The sequence below is a fragment of the Pocillopora damicornis genome, chromosome 4, assembly GCF_964200805.1.
Source record: "Pocillopora damicornis chromosome 4, jaPocDami1.2, whole genome shotgun sequence".
Taxonomy (NCBI): domain Eukaryota; kingdom Metazoa; phylum Cnidaria; class Anthozoa; order Scleractinia; family Pocilloporidae; genus Pocillopora; species Pocillopora damicornis.
The window spans coordinates 14,531,779-14,549,551 of NC_142673.1; the positions used below are offsets into that span (position 1 = coordinate 14,531,779).

The 17,773-nt window shown below is 38.1% G+C and overlaps 2 protein-coding genes across 6 annotated transcripts in view; one reads left to right on the forward strand and one right to left on the reverse strand.

Annotated features, from left to right (window-relative positions):
• The window catches only part of LOC113671021 (uncharacterized), a 36,716-nt gene extending 35,837 nt beyond the window's left edge, over positions 1-879 (reverse strand). For 3 of the 5 annotated variants that reach the window (XR_016185981.1, XM_089204373.1, XM_089204372.1), the window contains exons 1-2: positions 747-859; positions 168-206 (exon numbers count right to left, since the gene is read on the reverse strand). Coding sequence is in view for 3 of the 5 variants with exons in the window: in XM_089204373.1 (XP_089060499.1) it covers positions 168-206; positions 747-846 (139 nt within the window). In the remaining 2 variants the exon portion in view is untranslated. Of the gene's footprint in view, positions 1-167; positions 207-746 lie in introns of all 5 variants that reach the window. The other 2 variants (XR_016185980.1, XM_089204371.1) reach the window with 2 other exon arrangements.
• A 7,581-nt stretch (positions 880-8,460) lies between these two features.
• Positions 8,461-17,290, forward strand: LOC113671004 (high mobility group protein 20A). The gene is made up of 9 exons (XM_027187212.2): positions 8,461-8,975; positions 10,821-10,930; positions 11,308-11,423; positions 12,347-12,568; positions 13,299-13,416; positions 13,633-13,679; positions 14,064-14,259; positions 15,449-15,803; positions 16,206-17,290. The coding sequence occupies exons 1-9, from the start codon at positions 8,668-8,670 to the stop codon at positions 16,237-16,239; spliced, it is 1,506 nt and encodes a 501-aa protein (XP_027043013.1). The 5' UTR covers positions 8,461-8,667; the 3' UTR covers positions 16,240-17,290.
• The last annotated feature ends 483 nt before the right edge of the window (positions 17,291-17,773 follow it).

Here is a 17,773-nt window from a genome sequence, read left to right on the forward strand (position 1 = left end):
TTCATTGCAAGGGAAAATCAAATGCAAATAACTCTTGGGAGCTTTAAGGGCGAAAGCAACCTGGTTGAAAAAAAGCTGGAAAAGTGACAACTTTCAACCCATAGGGATAGCAACTTTCGTAACCTTTTTCTACTTGTCTATAAGAAATGAATTATGATTATATTTACATGCCAGTGCTGCTTTCTCTCCTATCTCCCTCTGCTCTCCTAAAAGAGAATTGAAAGAAGTGGGTATTTAATTTCGTTCTGAGCGGTCTATTTTTCTGTTCGTCAAAGTACGAGGTGTTCCATACCCCGTTTTCATTCCCTAACGTTAGGGTTTAATTTCATTTCACTGATTTATTACAGACTATCTTTGATGCTGTCAGAAGGATGAGATCGTTAGAATTAAAACCTTGCATTCGAGCATCTGGTTGTATTTAGGAACAAGTGTGGAAAATGGTAAAAAGGGGAAATTACAAAATTGAATTCATGAAAAGAAAGCAAGGTTAATTAACACATAAAAATAACTTTTAAGCACTGTAAAGAACGTGACACAAACGGTAGTGTCACAGCAAGTATCAGTTAATTAAATTGTGCTTCAATTCTACGAGATCCTGCTCCCTCACCAGCAAGAAGTGATTGGAATTGTAACGGATTACTCTTCCGGGATGCTGGTTTGATGTAGGGTTAAATCCTCAATTTCTTGGCACACATCACTTCTATTTCCCACAAGTATCAATTGCCTCTAGTGCAGCTTTTGCATACCTAAACAAGGAGGTGTCTTGTTCTGAGAAACACGGAATAAAAGAGAAGCACGTACCGGAGAATTAACACAGCCAAATTTCAAGTTCCTTTCACCAAACATCTTTCAACCACCACGCCAAAGCATGGTATCGGTATTTAGTATCGGGCAGGTTTCTTATATCAGAATAAAATCCAATGATGATGAAGAAATATGAAAATATAAAATGACTGACTTTATTATAATGTGATACACACGTGGTACGTTTTACAGTTTCGTTTTGTATGATTAAGGGTTATTTGTCAAAAACCCTTTATCTCTCAGCCCGCTGACTGAAGAAAGCTAAGAATTTTGTACAAGATCAGTTTATTTTCTTTACTTGCATATCCGATAGAGAGAGTCACAACCAACTACCGGCACAAGTTTATACGCTTATATATTGGGCTCTCAAGGCCATTACATTTAAGTGCAAGGGAACCGGAAAACGACAGAAACATGTAAACGCTATAGAAATATTTGTATGTTTTACTGTATCAGTGCATCAACTGAGAAAAGCACATGTATTACATCGATAATGTAGTCAGTATTCGCCCTGTAAGGAAATAGTCTGGCGAAACTCCTTGATAGATACATTTAACCACTTTCATTTTGCAGAACAGTATTTATATCAAGATGGATCTCTCAATTTGACTTCGAATAATTTAATAAATCAACCACTCGACGTTTGCACGAACTGCTCAGAAAATCATTTTTTCAACTACGTCGTTCACTTGATGCAAATGGTTGAAATAAGGCCTGCATTAAAATTTGACACTAAAGATCTCATACAACAATAAACAAGTGACGCTTCGTACACAGAAAGGTCCTGGATGATCTTTCTCACTCTGGAGGCTACGCTTATCAATGAGTTAGATTTCATTTCATATTTATCTAGAAGAGTCTTGTATGCCTCTTATGTAAGGGAACCACATATTTTGCAGGGTTTTGTAATGTGACAAATCCAAGCGGAATGTTGGGAGAACACGAGAAAAGCTGTCAGTTGCAATTGATTTACAAGCTTTTCGCGTTTTATTGTCTTAAAACAAAAGCGGTTTGTCGGTGAGACAAAAAAAACACTAACTCTGATTTAGTTTATTTAGTTGCTAATTCTCGGAAAACCAATGAAAAAGGGTAATCAATTCATGATAAAGTAATCAAAGCTGCCCAAAATACGCACTGCCGGTGAGAAGTGCTAAGAGCACAACGTCTAAATGAATGATATGGCACCAAGAACCCAGCCAGAAAATATAAAAACTGATGCAGAAGTATGCACGCAGAATGAAAGTACAAGCTCTAATTAATAAGATTTCCTCAATTTTGACAAGGCATAGGGCGTGAACTTTGGGGTCAGAAATGGTCTGCCACAGCGATAGTAAACTAACGCATAGTAAAGTTTCCAAGCCTAAAACACATTTTTCATTGTTTATGGAAGCTTTTTTTATGGGATAGATCTCAGTTGGTTAGGTTTCAGTCGTGAAATGTGACGCAGTTTTACCTGTCGTCAACCTATTTTTAGACTCGCGATCAATTGTTTTCTCGTTACTTAAAATTATTTGTCACTGCCTTTCCTTTAATCAAAGCTTTCACAGAGTCATCTCTAGAATCCAAAGCGAGTTCTATAAATGCTGAAACCTGTCAAAAACAACCTACATAGTGAACACACAAGAAAATTTTCATGAACTTTAGTATTAAGAAGCCGCGTTGATGAGAGTCACTTTATGCTCTTCGTTCCCAAGTAAATAAGATTTTTAAAAGAATTCTGAATGAATGTTATTCTATATCATTGCCACTAGATTTGTTAAGCGCAAAAGTTGGAAACAATTGTTATCTGGTCGGAAATTTGGTAGACATCAAGCTAATTCGCGTTTACCGCCGAGCAAAGTAGAGTGGTTTAGCAAGAGGACGGGAACGTCATTTCAGAACGGCGCGCGCAGCAAAAATGTCGATAAGAAACTGGGTCGAGAACGCTGTCGCGTTGTGTTGATAAGTGATTTAGCAGTTATTGCAACGAGAATCATCACCTCAGCTTTATAAAGATCCCCATCACCTTTAAATTTTCGGTTTTATAGACCACTCTAAAGACAACGAAATTATCCTCTTTGAGAGTTATGTAACAAGCGCAAAGAGAGGATAGTTATAGATACGGCAAGTAAGTTGTTAACTGTGAATCCATATGGGCGATTAAACTTTGGAACTAGTCCATTTCAGTTTAGTCTCAAGTCTGCTGATTCATCTATCAAATTTTGAAGCCCACTGAATAGTTTTTTTTTTTCTATGATTTCAAATCATAGCGTGCGTCTCTGTCATTTCGTTTCGTGCTACTACATTTCAGCACTACTCGTTTTTCTTCATAATTTTGTAAAGAATAATTTGGAAATCGTCGTCGTGTTTCCTCTTGTTTACTGAATATTCTTCTTAACTATGACAGTACATCTCTTTTGAGCACCACCCTCTTAGAGTTGAAATAAATTTTGAACGGAATTATCAGGAGTTATGGCGAAACCATGTAGAAATCAGGCGACCCAACGATGAAGTTGTTTACGATGAGTCCTTGTTTATCCTTCAAAGAATGAAATTAACTCAAACTAGTCACCAACGAAGCGGTTAGACTTAGGAGTAAGACTTCGTTCCTGTTTTTTTTTTGTTTTTTTTTTCGTTTTTGTTCAATTTAATTATTTTTTAAACGAATGAAGTCGTTCAAGACTCAATCAAATTAAAAGATTTAGAAAGCCGTGCCGAATCAAGTTGATTGTCATTTTATTTCGAAGCGAGAGCATGACTTTCTTGTCTTAGTTTTCACCGGTCCTGATCAAAAATTTCAAACATAAAAAAGTGCATACCTGAGCTATTCTCAATTTTTTTCATCTCTGACTTCAATACGCAGAAAAGTTTTCAATCACGGTAAAAACGACAATAACAACAAATAACACTGAATAATACAGTAGGTAAGCGTCGTGATATTTCATTTTGATAAACTTCAACATGAAGCAAGTTTAATTTATTGATGAATTGATTCATGATAAAATTAACAGCGTCCCATTCTTAGAGTTTTCATACAGGATTAAAGAAATGTATCAAAGAGCAGCCCTTCGCGTTTTAAGCCTTGCTCAATTACAAGTGTACTGAGTCCTAAAATCTTGGATCCGGCGCTTGCCAACGATTGTGTTTCCTTTCGGGAATTCGGCATAAATGGAGCGTTAAATTTTCCCAAAATACACCGAATAAACCAAAGGAAGGGACCAGGTTATCCCAGAAATGAGTTCTGAAATAATTCCAAACATCTCGTTTATAAGCGCACAATTTACGCAAATTCCAGGCGTTTTGATCGCGGCAGGAAAACCAGCGTAATGACGGTCTGAACTTGTTGGGGAGAACGGCAACGCTAACACCGGAAGTCGAAATAGAGTCGTGTCCAGACTATCCGCGCGCTTTCCCATTCTGAAATGACGTTCCCGTCCTCTTGCCAAATCACTAGAGTGGTTTAGCAAGAGGACGGGAACGTCATTTCAGAACGGGAAAGCGCGCGGATAATCTGGACACGACTCTATTTCGACTTCCGGTGTTAGCGTTGCCGTTCTCCCCATCAAGTTCAGGACGTCATTTCGCTGGTTTTCCCGTCGTGATCAAAACGCCAAGTATTTGCGTTTATTGTGTACTCATAAACGAGATGATACTGTTTGGAATGATTTCAGAACTCATTTCCAATATAACCAGGTTACTTTCTTTATTTTATTCGGTGAATTTGTGAAAGTTTACCGCTACATTTATTCTGGATTCCCGAAAGGAAACACGATCGTCAGCAAGCGATCTAAGATTTTAGGACTCAGTTACCTTTTGTAATTGAGCGTGGCTTTAAGCAACGTAAGGGCTTTTCTTTGATACATTTCTTAAACCATGTATGAAAACTCCAAGAATGGTTGCTGTTAATTTTATCGTGAATCATGTCATCAATAAATTAAGCTTGCTTCATGTTGAAGTTTATCAAAATGAAACAACACGAAGGTTACCTGCTATATTATTCATTGTTATTTGTTGTCATTGTCATTCTAACCGTGACTAAAAACTGTTCTGCGAATTGAAGTCAGAGATAAAAAAAATTTGAGAATAGCTCGGGTTTTGCACTTTTTTATGTCTTTAGTTTTTGATCAGCGCCGGTGAAAACTAAGACAAGAAAGTCATCTACGAAAGAAAATAACAATCAACTTGATTTCGGCACGGCTTTCTAAATCTATTAATTTGATTCAGTCTTGAACGACTTTATTCGTTAAAAAAAAATCAAATTAAACAAAAACAAAAATAAAACAGGAACGAAGTCTGATTCCTCAGTCTAACCGTTTCGTTGGTGACTAGTTTGAGTGCATTTCATTTGTTCATAGTTAAACGGGAACTCATTGTAAACAACTCCATCGTTGGGTCGCTTGATCTCTAAATGTTTTCGTCATAACTTCTGATAACTCCGTTCAAAATGCATTGCAACTCTAAGAGGGTGGTGCTCAAAAGAGGTGTACCGTCATGATTGAGAAGAATATTCAGTAAACAAGGGAAAAAACCGCGACGATTTAAATTCCAAATTATACTTTACAAAATTATGAAGAAAAACGAGTAGTGCTAAAATCTAGAAGCACGAAACGAAATGACAGCGATACAAATCATAGAAAAAAAAATATTTAGTGGGCTTCAAAATCTGATAGACTCGAGACTAGAATGGAATAATTTCAAAGTTTAACCGCCCATGCGGATTCATATTAATTACTCACTTGTAGTAAACTATCCTCGGTTTGTGCTTGTTACACCCTCAAAGAGGATAATTTCGTTGTCCTTCGAGTGGTCTACGAAACCGAAAAAATTCAAAGCTGATAATGATCCTAAAGAGCCAAGGTTAGGATATTCAAGAACGAAACAAAAGAACAAATATAGCGTGGACGGTTCGTTGAAACGACTGCTAAGTCACTTTTCAACACAACGCGACGGCGTTCTCGACCCAGTTTCTTCTCGGCATTTTTGCTGCGCGTGCCGTTCTGAAATGACGTTCCCGTCCTCTTGCTAAACCACTCTACTCTAATGAATGAGCGGCAAAGCCTTCACCATTCTCAATTCAAGGTCGTTTGTCGGAATTTTTTTCGAGTTATGACTGCTAAAACACTGAAAAATCTGTATTGCTTACACACAGTGACGTTCAAACTTTCCTAGAAGGGGAAGAAAACCAAAATACGAAAAGAAAAATCGAAAGTTACGTATTCAGTGGCTTTGGTAATGGCATTTCTCGCCGCTGAGAACGAAAATTGACAACTGGAAGATTTGTCACAGGCCAATTTAGGCCGTGCGCTTGAAAGATTTCTTCTGTCAGTAAGGACCAAGTCAATAACTGAAAATTTTGTATATTGAAAATTAGATCCATTGTTTGTTTTTGTAGTGATTTAAAGCATGTTTTCATCTTGAGTGCGCCAAAGCACATTACGATTTGTATTGGGGGATTCTCGACCTTTTATCTTCATTCATAAATAAAGTCGACTTTTCTTATCAGTAAAGGGCTATTGTGCTTATATGATAAACAAAATATTACATAATTGCTTGTAGATGTGAAATTTCTCTTCTCGTGTTTAACTCGACATCTCTATCGCGTTAAACACTCGAAGAGAAAACTTCATATCTACGCGCGCTCACCTATTATTCTCTACTTATAATGCTAGTTGACTTAGTTCTCCTTTAAAAAACACTTAGTTGAACATGATCGATTTTTTTACTTTAGATGTATTATTCTAACGTCGACCGAAAGATTACACCAAAACCATAAAAATATTATGTATACGCTACAAACTCGTGCAGAAAAAAAGTTTGTCTCTGCTCGGCGCCAATAACAACATACTAACCTTCGCTTCGAGAACAGTTTCAAACTCAGACAAATTTTCCTCTTGCTCACAGTTCTTTGCAGTTTTTTGAAGACCAAGAGAGATTTTCTACTTTCATACAGATAAAATAAGCCTATGCCCAACAAAAGCATTCTTCAAACCAAGAACCAAAAGGATTGTCATCTAATAACCGTACGCCGAAGCAAACCATTTTCCCGCCAAAAGTGAGATGGTGCATTGCGACGCCACGACGTATTACAGTTTTGGCGGGAAAGTGTAACGCAGGTGACCAAGGCCTGCTTTCTCAGAAAGCCTCGTATAGAAAGTATCCCTTCCTTACCAGTTATGAATTATATCTTCCATAGAGAAAAAGCTAACGGCCACTTTGGCCGTTAGATTTTTTTGCCGTGAAGAATGTCAATTGCATCGATCCCTTGTCATGTAAATTATTTACGCTAGCCGATTGTCAAGAATCTTAGAAATGCACCAGTCACCTTTCCAAGAGACATTTATCCTAATTATCCTTGTGTCGAAGGAAAATAGTTGTAAAAAATGGAGAAATTGATAAATAAATGAGAAACGTGGGACCAGTTCTCACTAACTCGACTCAGTTTTCGGCTGATTCCGATCTACTTCTCCGTCGAAATTTGCTCTCCAGCAAATTGTTCCATGCAGGTGATAGTTTACATTTATCTTCATCGACGTTGAGAAAAGGTTCGTGAGTTCGAATGTCCTTACACTATTAATGGAGGCGAATGGTCCATGATAAATCCGTAATTATATGATTATTGTGTTGAACCTTTTTCTTTTAGAGTAGCGAGCAAACGAGGAAAGAGTGCTTGGGGCAGAGACTGAGAGAAATATAAAGAGTATAAGCATATAACTCCGTCTGTAAAATTTTCTTTTTGCCGCACCCCCCCCCCCCCCCCCGTTTACCAATGACGCTGTCAATTTTTACCTTTCAAAGCGACACTCTCTCACTCCTCGCATCGCTTGAGATGGAAACTTCATTTGCACACTACGAAAAAAAATAATAAAAAAGAAAGTCCAAATTTTTTAGCTACCACCACTCCAGTCGCTTTCCACATGAAAGGAAGTGGATGAATAAGGCAAAAAAGTAACTAAAGGTTTTTTCAAATTCAATTGAGGTAAAAACGCTAGAAAAGTGAAAGGCCGTTCCACAATTGGGCATTTTACACTGCAACGTGGCTTGGGCGTTTTTGTACTCTTTTTTCACAAGCACACATTGCGGGCATATTTCACTCACGTGCACCGAATATCTTATATCCGTATATAGCTCGTGTTATCAAAGTCGGGTTTCTCAACAGCTATTTGCTAGGTAATGTGCCAATCACGTATATCATCATCACTTTGCAAAATCGCCGTTGTATTTCTCCACACGATTTCCTCACAAGAGCAAGACGAAACAAGACTGGATACAAAAGAAAGGCGAGGGCACATAGTCTTCGTTTATGCGTACATAACGATGATATAACTTAAAGTTTTGATGACCTTATCACGGAGAGATATTCTCTTTTAACTCGGGGAAAGCTCAGAAATGAACGATCGATCGCATTTCGGTGAACTTAGAACCACACTAGATCAACGATATCGTAAGCCTTTCTGATGGGAATAACAATGTTTTCTGAAAAAAGTTGTTTGAGAGCTTACCTTGTGCAAAGTGGTGAGCTGAGTCGCAAAAGTTACTGTTTGAATAAATCTACAGAGGTCCACTTTGAACTTCCCGGGTTCAAGTTTTGCTGTCTTGCACCGTCGCTCGTTTAGAAATGATCAGCGGTTATCTATCAAAGGCTCTTGTTTTTCATATAAGTATTAAGGGTTCTTTATCCGGGAATTTGATACTTCTACCTTTTGCCTTCGAGGGTGGTTCGGATTATTGAGGCTTGACCGCCATTTTAGTAGAATTGAGCCCAAAGAAGAAACACCGTACCCCCCTCTAAAAAATCGTCCAGACAATCACTTCCGTCAAAAACAAATAAACGAGAAACTCACTTCCTGTAGAAAAAGAGGTCGCGTGTTTCTTACAGCTTCAGCCATGGACCTTGAGGAAAATCCGACATTGCACGCTGACTCTTCGCTTGTAAACGGAACGAGTTGCGCGACAGCCACCGCGCTAGCACAGGTTTTGGACTCACAGGCTATATCCAGCACCTCTCTTGCAACCTTTTCTGTAACCTCGGTACCAGGGTCGACTGGCTTGGCGGTTCTTACTCCAACACTTGATGGGACCACAACTGTAACATCCTTACCCGGCTTTACTCTTTCCAGTTTTGATCCTGTGGACGTGAAACACGTGGGTGATTCCAACGAATTAGCTGTAGCAACTGTTGGGGAAGACGGCAGGTCGGTATCAAACAAGATTTTAAATTAAACTTGTCAACTCCTAAGATTAGATAGCAATTTTTTTTTATTTTTGCCTAAGGGAACATTACGAATATAAGAAGATGTTTTAAAATAATCACTTACATCACAGTATTATACATCTGGACTCAGTTGTTCAAAAAGCGGATAACACTCTCCAACAGCAGATGAATTGCTATTCGGCAGAAAAGTGTGGATAAAATGTACTGTGTTATCCACCAGATAGTGATTTATCTAGAGTATAGCACTATCCACCCTTTGAACTACCGGAGCCAGTGATAAAGGAAGCTCACGATTTCTAACTTAAGCACAGTCTTTACAACCAAAACAGAGGTCCTCTGTGACTAATTGTTTTTGTTCAATGGCGGCTGAGGAAAACAAAGACATCATTGGGCAATCAATTGACATAATTCTATAATTCCTGGACAATCAAGCTACTGCATTTCATTGTCATGTGGCTAATTTTCAGATTCTGTTTTCATTCATCTGTATTATTAAGTAGGCTCAAAGTTGAAGATTTTAACTGAGATAAGTTTTAATTGACCTGTGGATGAAAATCAAGTAAAGTAACAATTCTTGCAGGTGTGCTGTAAACTAAGCAATTGAAGAATAGAGTCTGAAAACCTTCAGTCTTTGATGGGATTCAAACCCATGCCTCACAGGTACTAGTTGGTTGCTACTACCAACTGAGCTGATAAGCCTCATGTTCGAAGAGATACAAATTTAAGAGGGTTGTCCTATCCTGTAAAATCACGAAAGTTGCTTACTTGAATCTCATCTGTTATTTATAACTTTTTCAAAACATTCAAGAACTGCAATGTTGCCTTTTTTGTCCCTGAATATCAATAAATCACCAAAAAATTTTGAATAGCCCTTGCAAAGGTTCCTAGGAATCATCAAAAGTCAATCACTGAGGAGCACACTCAATCTATTCATGATTTTTATAACATAGTTAGTAAATTTGTGTAATCAAATTCAATTGCACGAGCGTGCTTGATATTCCTATAGTGCATACTCATGACATCAGCAAACAAATCCCTCGAGAAAAAAAATTTTTCCTTTGAGTTGAAAATGTTATAAAACAATTTGTTCATACGTCAGCTGTGGGGTTCATCAAGATATGAAGCACTTGGGAGTTTGGAGAGCACTCAAGAAGCTAGAGTTGCTCTCAGCTACACCTCAAGCAACTCTTACGCATCTTTCGGGCTCTCCAAACTTCCCACTTGCTTCATAACTTGATGAACACACGCTGACCTATGAACCAATTGTTAAATATAACATACATATAACTGTTCTCTTGTAAAACTATCCATAAAAAAACATTGTTTGAAATTCTCACTCAGCTTGAAAAAGAGTACACAAGTATTTTGTCATTAGAAAGAATAAAGGCCAAAATTGTGTGGAAATACTTCCCACTCCTTTATTTCTTTACACCCCACATCAGAATGCATATTCTCTATATTGTTCTTTAGACATTTCCTAGGGTGCTGATAGGGAGAATTTGTTTAACAATCAAAAACTTCCTTAATTGCTGATTATTAGCTTTATTCTTGTGACTTGAATTAGTAATTCAGGGGTAGAATTGTATAATAAGATCAGATGCTTGTCAATGTTAGGAGTCAACAGGTTGTATAGCCCATCATTAACATCGCTGATAATTTTCATTTAATCTTTGTTAATTAATTTATAATTTACTACAATTTTGTCAGTGATTCCTAAATCAAATATGGCATCTAGTTCTTTTGTCACAGAGTAGTTCTGTAAAGGAATGCTTCCTATTGAAATTTTTTCAAACCTATTTTAACTATGTCTTTGTCGCGTCCTCAGTCTACATTTTACAGCCACGACTCACAATGGAGTCACCGGTTATCATGCATCTCAAGGGAGTCAAACTTTACCAACATCTGAAGCAGATTTTGTATCTGACCTCAGTCAAGGTATACATTGAATATAATTAGCCTGGCCAGCATATGTTATAAGAATATACCACACAGGTGAATAGTGCTTTTCCTCAGCACTCAAAGCTACGACCATTTTGGTCACCATAACAAGTAGAGAGAAATCTGGGTTCCTGACTTTGCAGCATATGTCAAGACACACATCACAAATTTTGGTGACCTACAGTGTGTTAGGTGATCAATAAGTAGGCAGTGTTCATTACAGAATCCCCAAATCTGGTAAAGTCTTCAGCAGCCCTAATATAGAGCAGCTGGTATCTCTGTGTTGGTTCTGATATAAACCATGTTTTAGCCAATTGATATGTACACATATTATACACATAAAAGTAGTATTTATGTAAACTGTTTGTTCTTAGTGGAGATTTTGAGTGGTGGAGAAAGTGAAGGGGGCTCAGCAGAGGAAACCGTTTGTCAGGAGACTCAGACCACAACAGCTGTGTCCAACTCCCATGGAGATGTGGAGAAACCAGAGGTGAGATATCTTTTAACCCTTTCACTCCTAAACGTGACCAAGACAGAATTTCTCCTTACAATATCAATACAATAACAAGCAGGCAGGTGATGAGAATAGAGAAGAATATCAATCATGGGATTATTATTTGATCCAATACCAAATTCTCTGAACTAACATCATAAGAATTGTATGGCAGATAGTAAGGAGAATTACTAATTTGATCTTGAGAGTGAAAGGGTTAATACATTCCCTGCTTCACATTTCTTGGACATAAAAAGTTTACCTTGATTATGTTTTATCCAGAAAATGTTTCCAAAAACACCTGGGACATAGGTTTAAAGTCCCAATTTTTTTTTCACATAATTGGTGAGACTTTGCATCTCAACTATAGTGTATTACTATTATTAAAAGCACAATTGCTCTTTTTTATAGCCAAAAACTTTTGTGGGACCAGCAACCTAATGTGTTCATATGATTGTGATTGAGATAATTTTAGACCTTTTTCTGTTATCTCTTAGTAATATCCATGAATTTTTTTAAGATTTTTTTTTTAAACAAGGATTATAAACTTACTCATTTGAGGATGTAAAGCACCTATCTCTCTTTGAATGGCCCATAAAAATTGTATTGTTGTATTGTAAATATTCAGCACATCTACTGCCTAATTTCAATATTTTAAAATTCAGCATTAAAAAAACAGACATTGATACAAGGTTCATGAGGAATAGACCTTGACTTTCCTGTTTATTTTCCATAGCCTCCTGTTGAAGTCTATAATCTTTGCTGAATTTTGAAATATCAAATTTTTTTTTTCAAAGCAACAATGACCAGGGGAAGGGGAAAGGTCTTTTTTTTTAGGACTCTGCAGACAGGTTTGTAGACTTTTTTAGTGTCATGGTCAAACTTGGCTATTAATTGGTTGTTGTTATTGTTTCATACAGTACATGTATGTTCAGAAAAAGAAAGGAGGCTGGCCAAAGGGAAAGAAACGTCGTAAAACATTCCGAGACAGCAATGCACCAAAGGCACCCTTAACTGGGTATGTGAGGTTCCTTAATGAACAGCGAGAAAAGGTCCGAGCAGAGCGCCCTGATTTAAATTTCCCAGAAGTTACAAAACTACTTGGTGCTCAGTGGAGTAAACTGTCTACAGAAGAAAAACAAGTATGTTTGTTCAGACATATTTACTAGATTCTGATATGGCTCCAAATTATACATTAAAGTTTGTATTTCCTTTGTTTCAGGATGATGAAGAAAGGAAAGGGAACCCAAAATATATTATTTTTTAATCGTTATGACTTTCACATTTCAACTATTAGTATACCAAACTATTTAATATGCACATTTGCTTCCTTCACACAAGAAGTTTTTTGGCTTCACTCACCCAACACTTTTATACTTCTCTTAAAAATATATATAAATTTAATGTCTAACAACCACTGCCTTCATCTTAACCTTCTTGGTTCAACAAAAAAATGTTTCCTTGGAAACAGACTGCTGCCACCCCTTCTCTGTCTACTAAAAAGGGTTTATCTAACTATGATAACACTCCACTACTTTATTGACATGCTTGTTTGCTGTAACCTGTTGTCACCTATTTTGGCCATAGTACCTCTTGCTCCCAAACCTGTGGGAAAGCTGTTGCTTTTACTCCATTCTTAGCCAGCTGAGCCCTATAATAGAGACAATAACCTGCACCTTTGCAGCCTATATTCAGGCTTAAACCTCCCTTGGCAGTTTGTTCTCAAGTGGCCAATGGTAAATGTACCAAACTATTATACAAAAGGCCTTGCTTTAAACCCCAACCAGGTCTTTCTATTGTATTTCAGAGCTCAAATGCAAACATTTAGATTAACTTTGTGTCTACTGCAGCCAGATTTTTTTCCATTTCCAGCGATATTTAGATGAAGCAGAGAAAGATAAAGAAAGATACATGATGGAATTAGAAGCATACCAAAAAACAGATGCTTATAAGAACTTTTTGAAGAAGCAAGCGGAACGGAAAAGAAAAAGTAAGTGTATTGTTTCTTTGACGTCGTGGTACGCTTTTCACGTTTCAGTTCACGCTCTTTTCAGTGTTCCGTTGTTCTGATCTCGATTTCCTCAGACAACGTTAGGCTGAATACAGAGCATCCTACTCAACTGAATACGATATCAATAACATTCTGTCGCATCCAGTTAGTATGGGCAACAGCTCGACATTTCATTACGTATTGGTTTTCTTACAGATCTGGAGAACTCTGACAGTCTAGATGGCTTATCAAATGGAATTGAAGTAAGTCGAAGACATGTTTCTTGTTTCTAGTGGCCTATGTTCGGGAAAAAAAAAATTACTACAGCAAAAAAAAATATATTTTCTTTCTCTGTGTGACTTTTTCCGTTGCCTTTTTTAATGTGTTCCTATCATGTTGGGCGTTAGGACTTCGTAAAAACAGCAAGTGAATCAGAAAAATAAATTGTCATTTCATCAATTTTTTTCCGCAATTTCAATTACTAGACTAAGTTTTCCTGGCTCACGTCTTGTGTATCGAACTAGAACAATCAAGGTTACACGGCGACTTCAAATACTCTCATTTCACGTCTGTACGGCAGTTTCGTAATACAGTGTGTTACGAAATACGGAGAATGGATTGCCTGTTCTATTTATTCTTCGTTATAGCTTTGTGCAGAAGACGATCTTTACTGCAAACCCTGCAATCAGTACTTTAACAACCTTCACAACAAGAGAGAACACATTCTTGGTCGTAAGCACAAACTGACAGTGTCTGGAAAGTTAAACGAAAGTGAAGAAGAGGAAGAATTACCTGGATTTAACGCTCCCGTGTTCACGGAAGAGTTCCTTAAACACAATGAAAGTATGTACACCATATGGTAGAGCTAAAGCCAAGTGGGTCACCAAAAGCGGATCCAGACTGAGGATCCCGGGTGTCCAAACACCCCCTCCCCTCCCCCATTTGACTTGTGAGGGTTTTCACTGCTTGTCTGACATCAAGATTTGCAATGACAGGATCGCATGTTAACACTCAGCGGGCAGATTTGTATTTGTGTAACCACAGATTAAGGAAGGGGGGGGGGGAAGCGTGGGTTCATGGAGAAGTAATTTTGAACCTCCCCCCCATGCCCCATCAAAAATTATTGAACCCTTTCCAGTATCACCGGATCTTTCACGGTTTTGGAGTATAAGGCGACCATAAGTATTACTACTTCCCTTAAGAGGGAATGGTAACCCATCACGATCTCTCTCCTTTTATTTCTTCAAATGTCGCTTATGGTTCATTGGTATCCATTTATGCTCACTTTGAGAACACAACGCAATGACTCATCACAATGACCTGAACACTGTGTGAACCTGAACCCAAACCTCACAATCCTGACGTTCCTACGTTAATCCTTTAACCCCAAGAGTGACCAGCGTCTAATTTCTCCTTACATTATCACGCCTGAATTAAACATTAGGTCATAAGATTCGAGGAAATGATCACCAACTTATTGCTTCAGGAAATGTATAGAGAACAGTATGGAGAATATGCATACTGATGTTAGAGTGTAAAGGTTTAACCATGAGACCATTGCTTCCAGATACAAAATTACAGCGTGTAAGCGAACGTATTAGCCCTTTAACTCCCAGAAGTGATTAACATGTAACTTCTCCCAACATTGTGCATACATTATCCAGCAAACAGGTAATGAAAATACTCAATCTTATAAGGTAGAAACTGTTATCTTGATCTAACACTAAATTCTTGTGACTAATTTACAAGGAAATGTGTTGTAGCTACAGGAGAGAATTAACAATCAGATGTCAGGAGTTAAAGGGTTGAGCCATTCTTGGATCAATATCAGTATCTGGGCAACTGCCCACCTACCCCTCCCCTAACCTAACATTAACCCTAACTTGTTATCAATAGACTGTTGTTGGATTAGGGGAGGGGTAGGTGGGCAGTTGCGCAGATACTGATATTGATCCCCATTCTTCATGGTACAGTAAATGTAACCTTCATCATTCGAATGCTTTGTGAACTCTCCTCAACCTTATTCTTTCAGTGCGTGAAGACGAACTGAGACAGCTTCGCAAAGCGGCCACCGAATTTGAAGAACAGAATTCACTCACCTCCAAACACGTGGAGAGCTTAAAACAAGCGATAGAAAAAATAGAAATGGAGACAAATCAACAACGAAATGCCAACATGGTGTTACTCAATCATCTGAGCAATCTTCGTACAGCCCTTGTGCAAGCGTTTGCGAACTTGGTACTTCCTGGCACCAACGAGGTTCCTACATTAGATACTATTGACTCGTATATGACCAGATTGTATTCAGTTATACTGGACTCGCCGCAAGAAAATGAGGGACTCATAAGAAATGTGCGAGAGATCGTGTCACGCCTCGGATTTCCAAAGTAAGTGCGAGAGACGATAGAGCTCTTAAGAATCGTGGTACCAAAACTATTGTAGTCCCAACGCCTAATGAGAACGTAAGGTCCAAATAACCATTAACAACGTGGATTACGTATGCACCTTAGTTCAAAGCGCGGGAAAATGGGATTCGTGTGCTAAAAAAGTACTTTCCTATCTTGCTCAATTTCTATCATTTCGTAGTAGTTCCCGCCTTTCATAGTCACTTCTGCCTACCAGAATACGCAAACAGATTCCGATTATGCTGGACTTGAAAGCGTCTCTCTTTCGTTGTTAATGAATTTACAGGAAAAAAACTCTCTTGTGAGCTATGTTATGAAGGGCTTTACAGCCTACCACGATTTAAGCTTTTTCTTCACATTGTTTTTTGATTTTATGTTTTTCAGCGATGCAGAGAAAAGTCTGAATTTGACAGAATAGAATCCATTTCCATTCTCGCCTGCATCCAACTGGGGCCATTTACCGCCTAACGGCTCTCGCGCAAACACACCTTAATGGCGAGTAGCAATCGTTTTAGACGTTCATTGATCCTGGCGTGGCAACTGCAAACGGGGCAAGATTGTCCCGCGAGTTATTTACTCAGACAGTTAAAAGCGCCTGCACAATCAATTCGTCTGGCCTCAACTACATGCACTTGTAATAGGCAAATCATCGTCTCAGTTTATTTCTTCTTCCATCGTCTCAAAGGCGCTTTGTGAGGGCAATATTTGCCGAACAGTATAACTGCGAATGTACAGTGCAAGAGGGAAATAATATTCATAAGATGAATTAAACGAGACCTTTAGCTTCACGGACGAGTGTGACTACGACCCTGAGATTAATACTCGAGCTAAAAGCGAAATATTAGGGGAATTTACTCTTCTATTCGTTATGAGCCAATGAGAATTAAAATAAAAGGAAGCAGGCTGCTCAAAGCGCGGGAAAACGCGAGTTACGAAATCGCGATTGATTTGGTTTTGATTTTAGATCTGATTGGTTCAGATTGTGGCGCAAAGTTTCTAGACCAATCACAGAGCGTACACAAGTAAAACTAATGTAACCCTTGATTACTTCGACACTAAATTGAATATTTCTGGTTCCTGTATTGGTTATCTTGTTTTTAAGGCTACGCAATTTTCGCAAAAACTCTCCTTTTACTGTTGACGGCCACTGTTGTGTCCCGCCGTCTTGAACTCGTAGTCGTAGTCATACAATAATTTAATGATCTCTAAATCAATTTCTCTGGGACAGAGAAAAAGAAATATTCCACACTATTGACACTTTAATGTGACCCCAATCTTGCCGCTCGTACGGAATGAAATTTCTTTCTAAGAAATGCACATCGTTTTCCTTTTGGGATTGATTCTATCTTGAGTTATCCATATTGGATGTTTGTTCGCTGAAGAGTTCATGTGTTAGTAGAACGAAGTTATGAAATCATTGTAACGATTCTGGATTTGTTTTGATTGATATAAAAAAGCAAGATTTGAAATAGTTTTCAAGTTTGGTTGTTTTAGTTTCGAAAGGTAATATAGTGTTAGGGTTAATCCCGCGCTCTCAGTTCCAAGCCTTCCGAGAGGTCAGTCCCCTTGTGGCATGAAATGTTCGTGAAACTCCTTCGAGATTTTGAGTTGTGTTAATCCCGCAACACTTAAGGTGGCTCAGTGGTCTGAAAATGGCTTTTATCTCGAAACTTTTGTATACATTTCAGAAGTTAGATATGTTTTTGTGTCAAATTTTTTATTTTACGACCACATGGTGCTCTGAATCATTTAAATTCCAAATTGGAAGCTGCGAGCACGAGTCAAAGACAGCTCAAATCCAACGACGAGGTATCGAGCCCGTCGCGCTTTGCATACCGTCAATCCCCTAACCAGACTTAACAACATTTATAACCCTCAGAAAATTAGCAGACCGGGACACCTCTCGGTCCGTTCGCCTATGACATGGAATCAGAATAAAAATAAGTAAGTTT

Coding starts and splice junctions, on each gene's coding strand:
- LOC113671004 (XM_027187212.2), top strand. CDS start 8,668: ATGGACCTTGAGGAAAATCCGACATTGCACGCTGACTCTTCGCTTGTA. Junction 8,976..10,820: donor ACTGTTGGGGAAGACGGCAG/GTCGGTATCAAA, acceptor TCGCGTCCTCAG/TCTACATTTTACAGCCACGA. Junction 14,260..15,448: donor GTTCCTTAAACACAATGAAA/GTATGTACACCA, acceptor TTATTCTTTCAG/TGCGTGAAGACGAACTGAGA.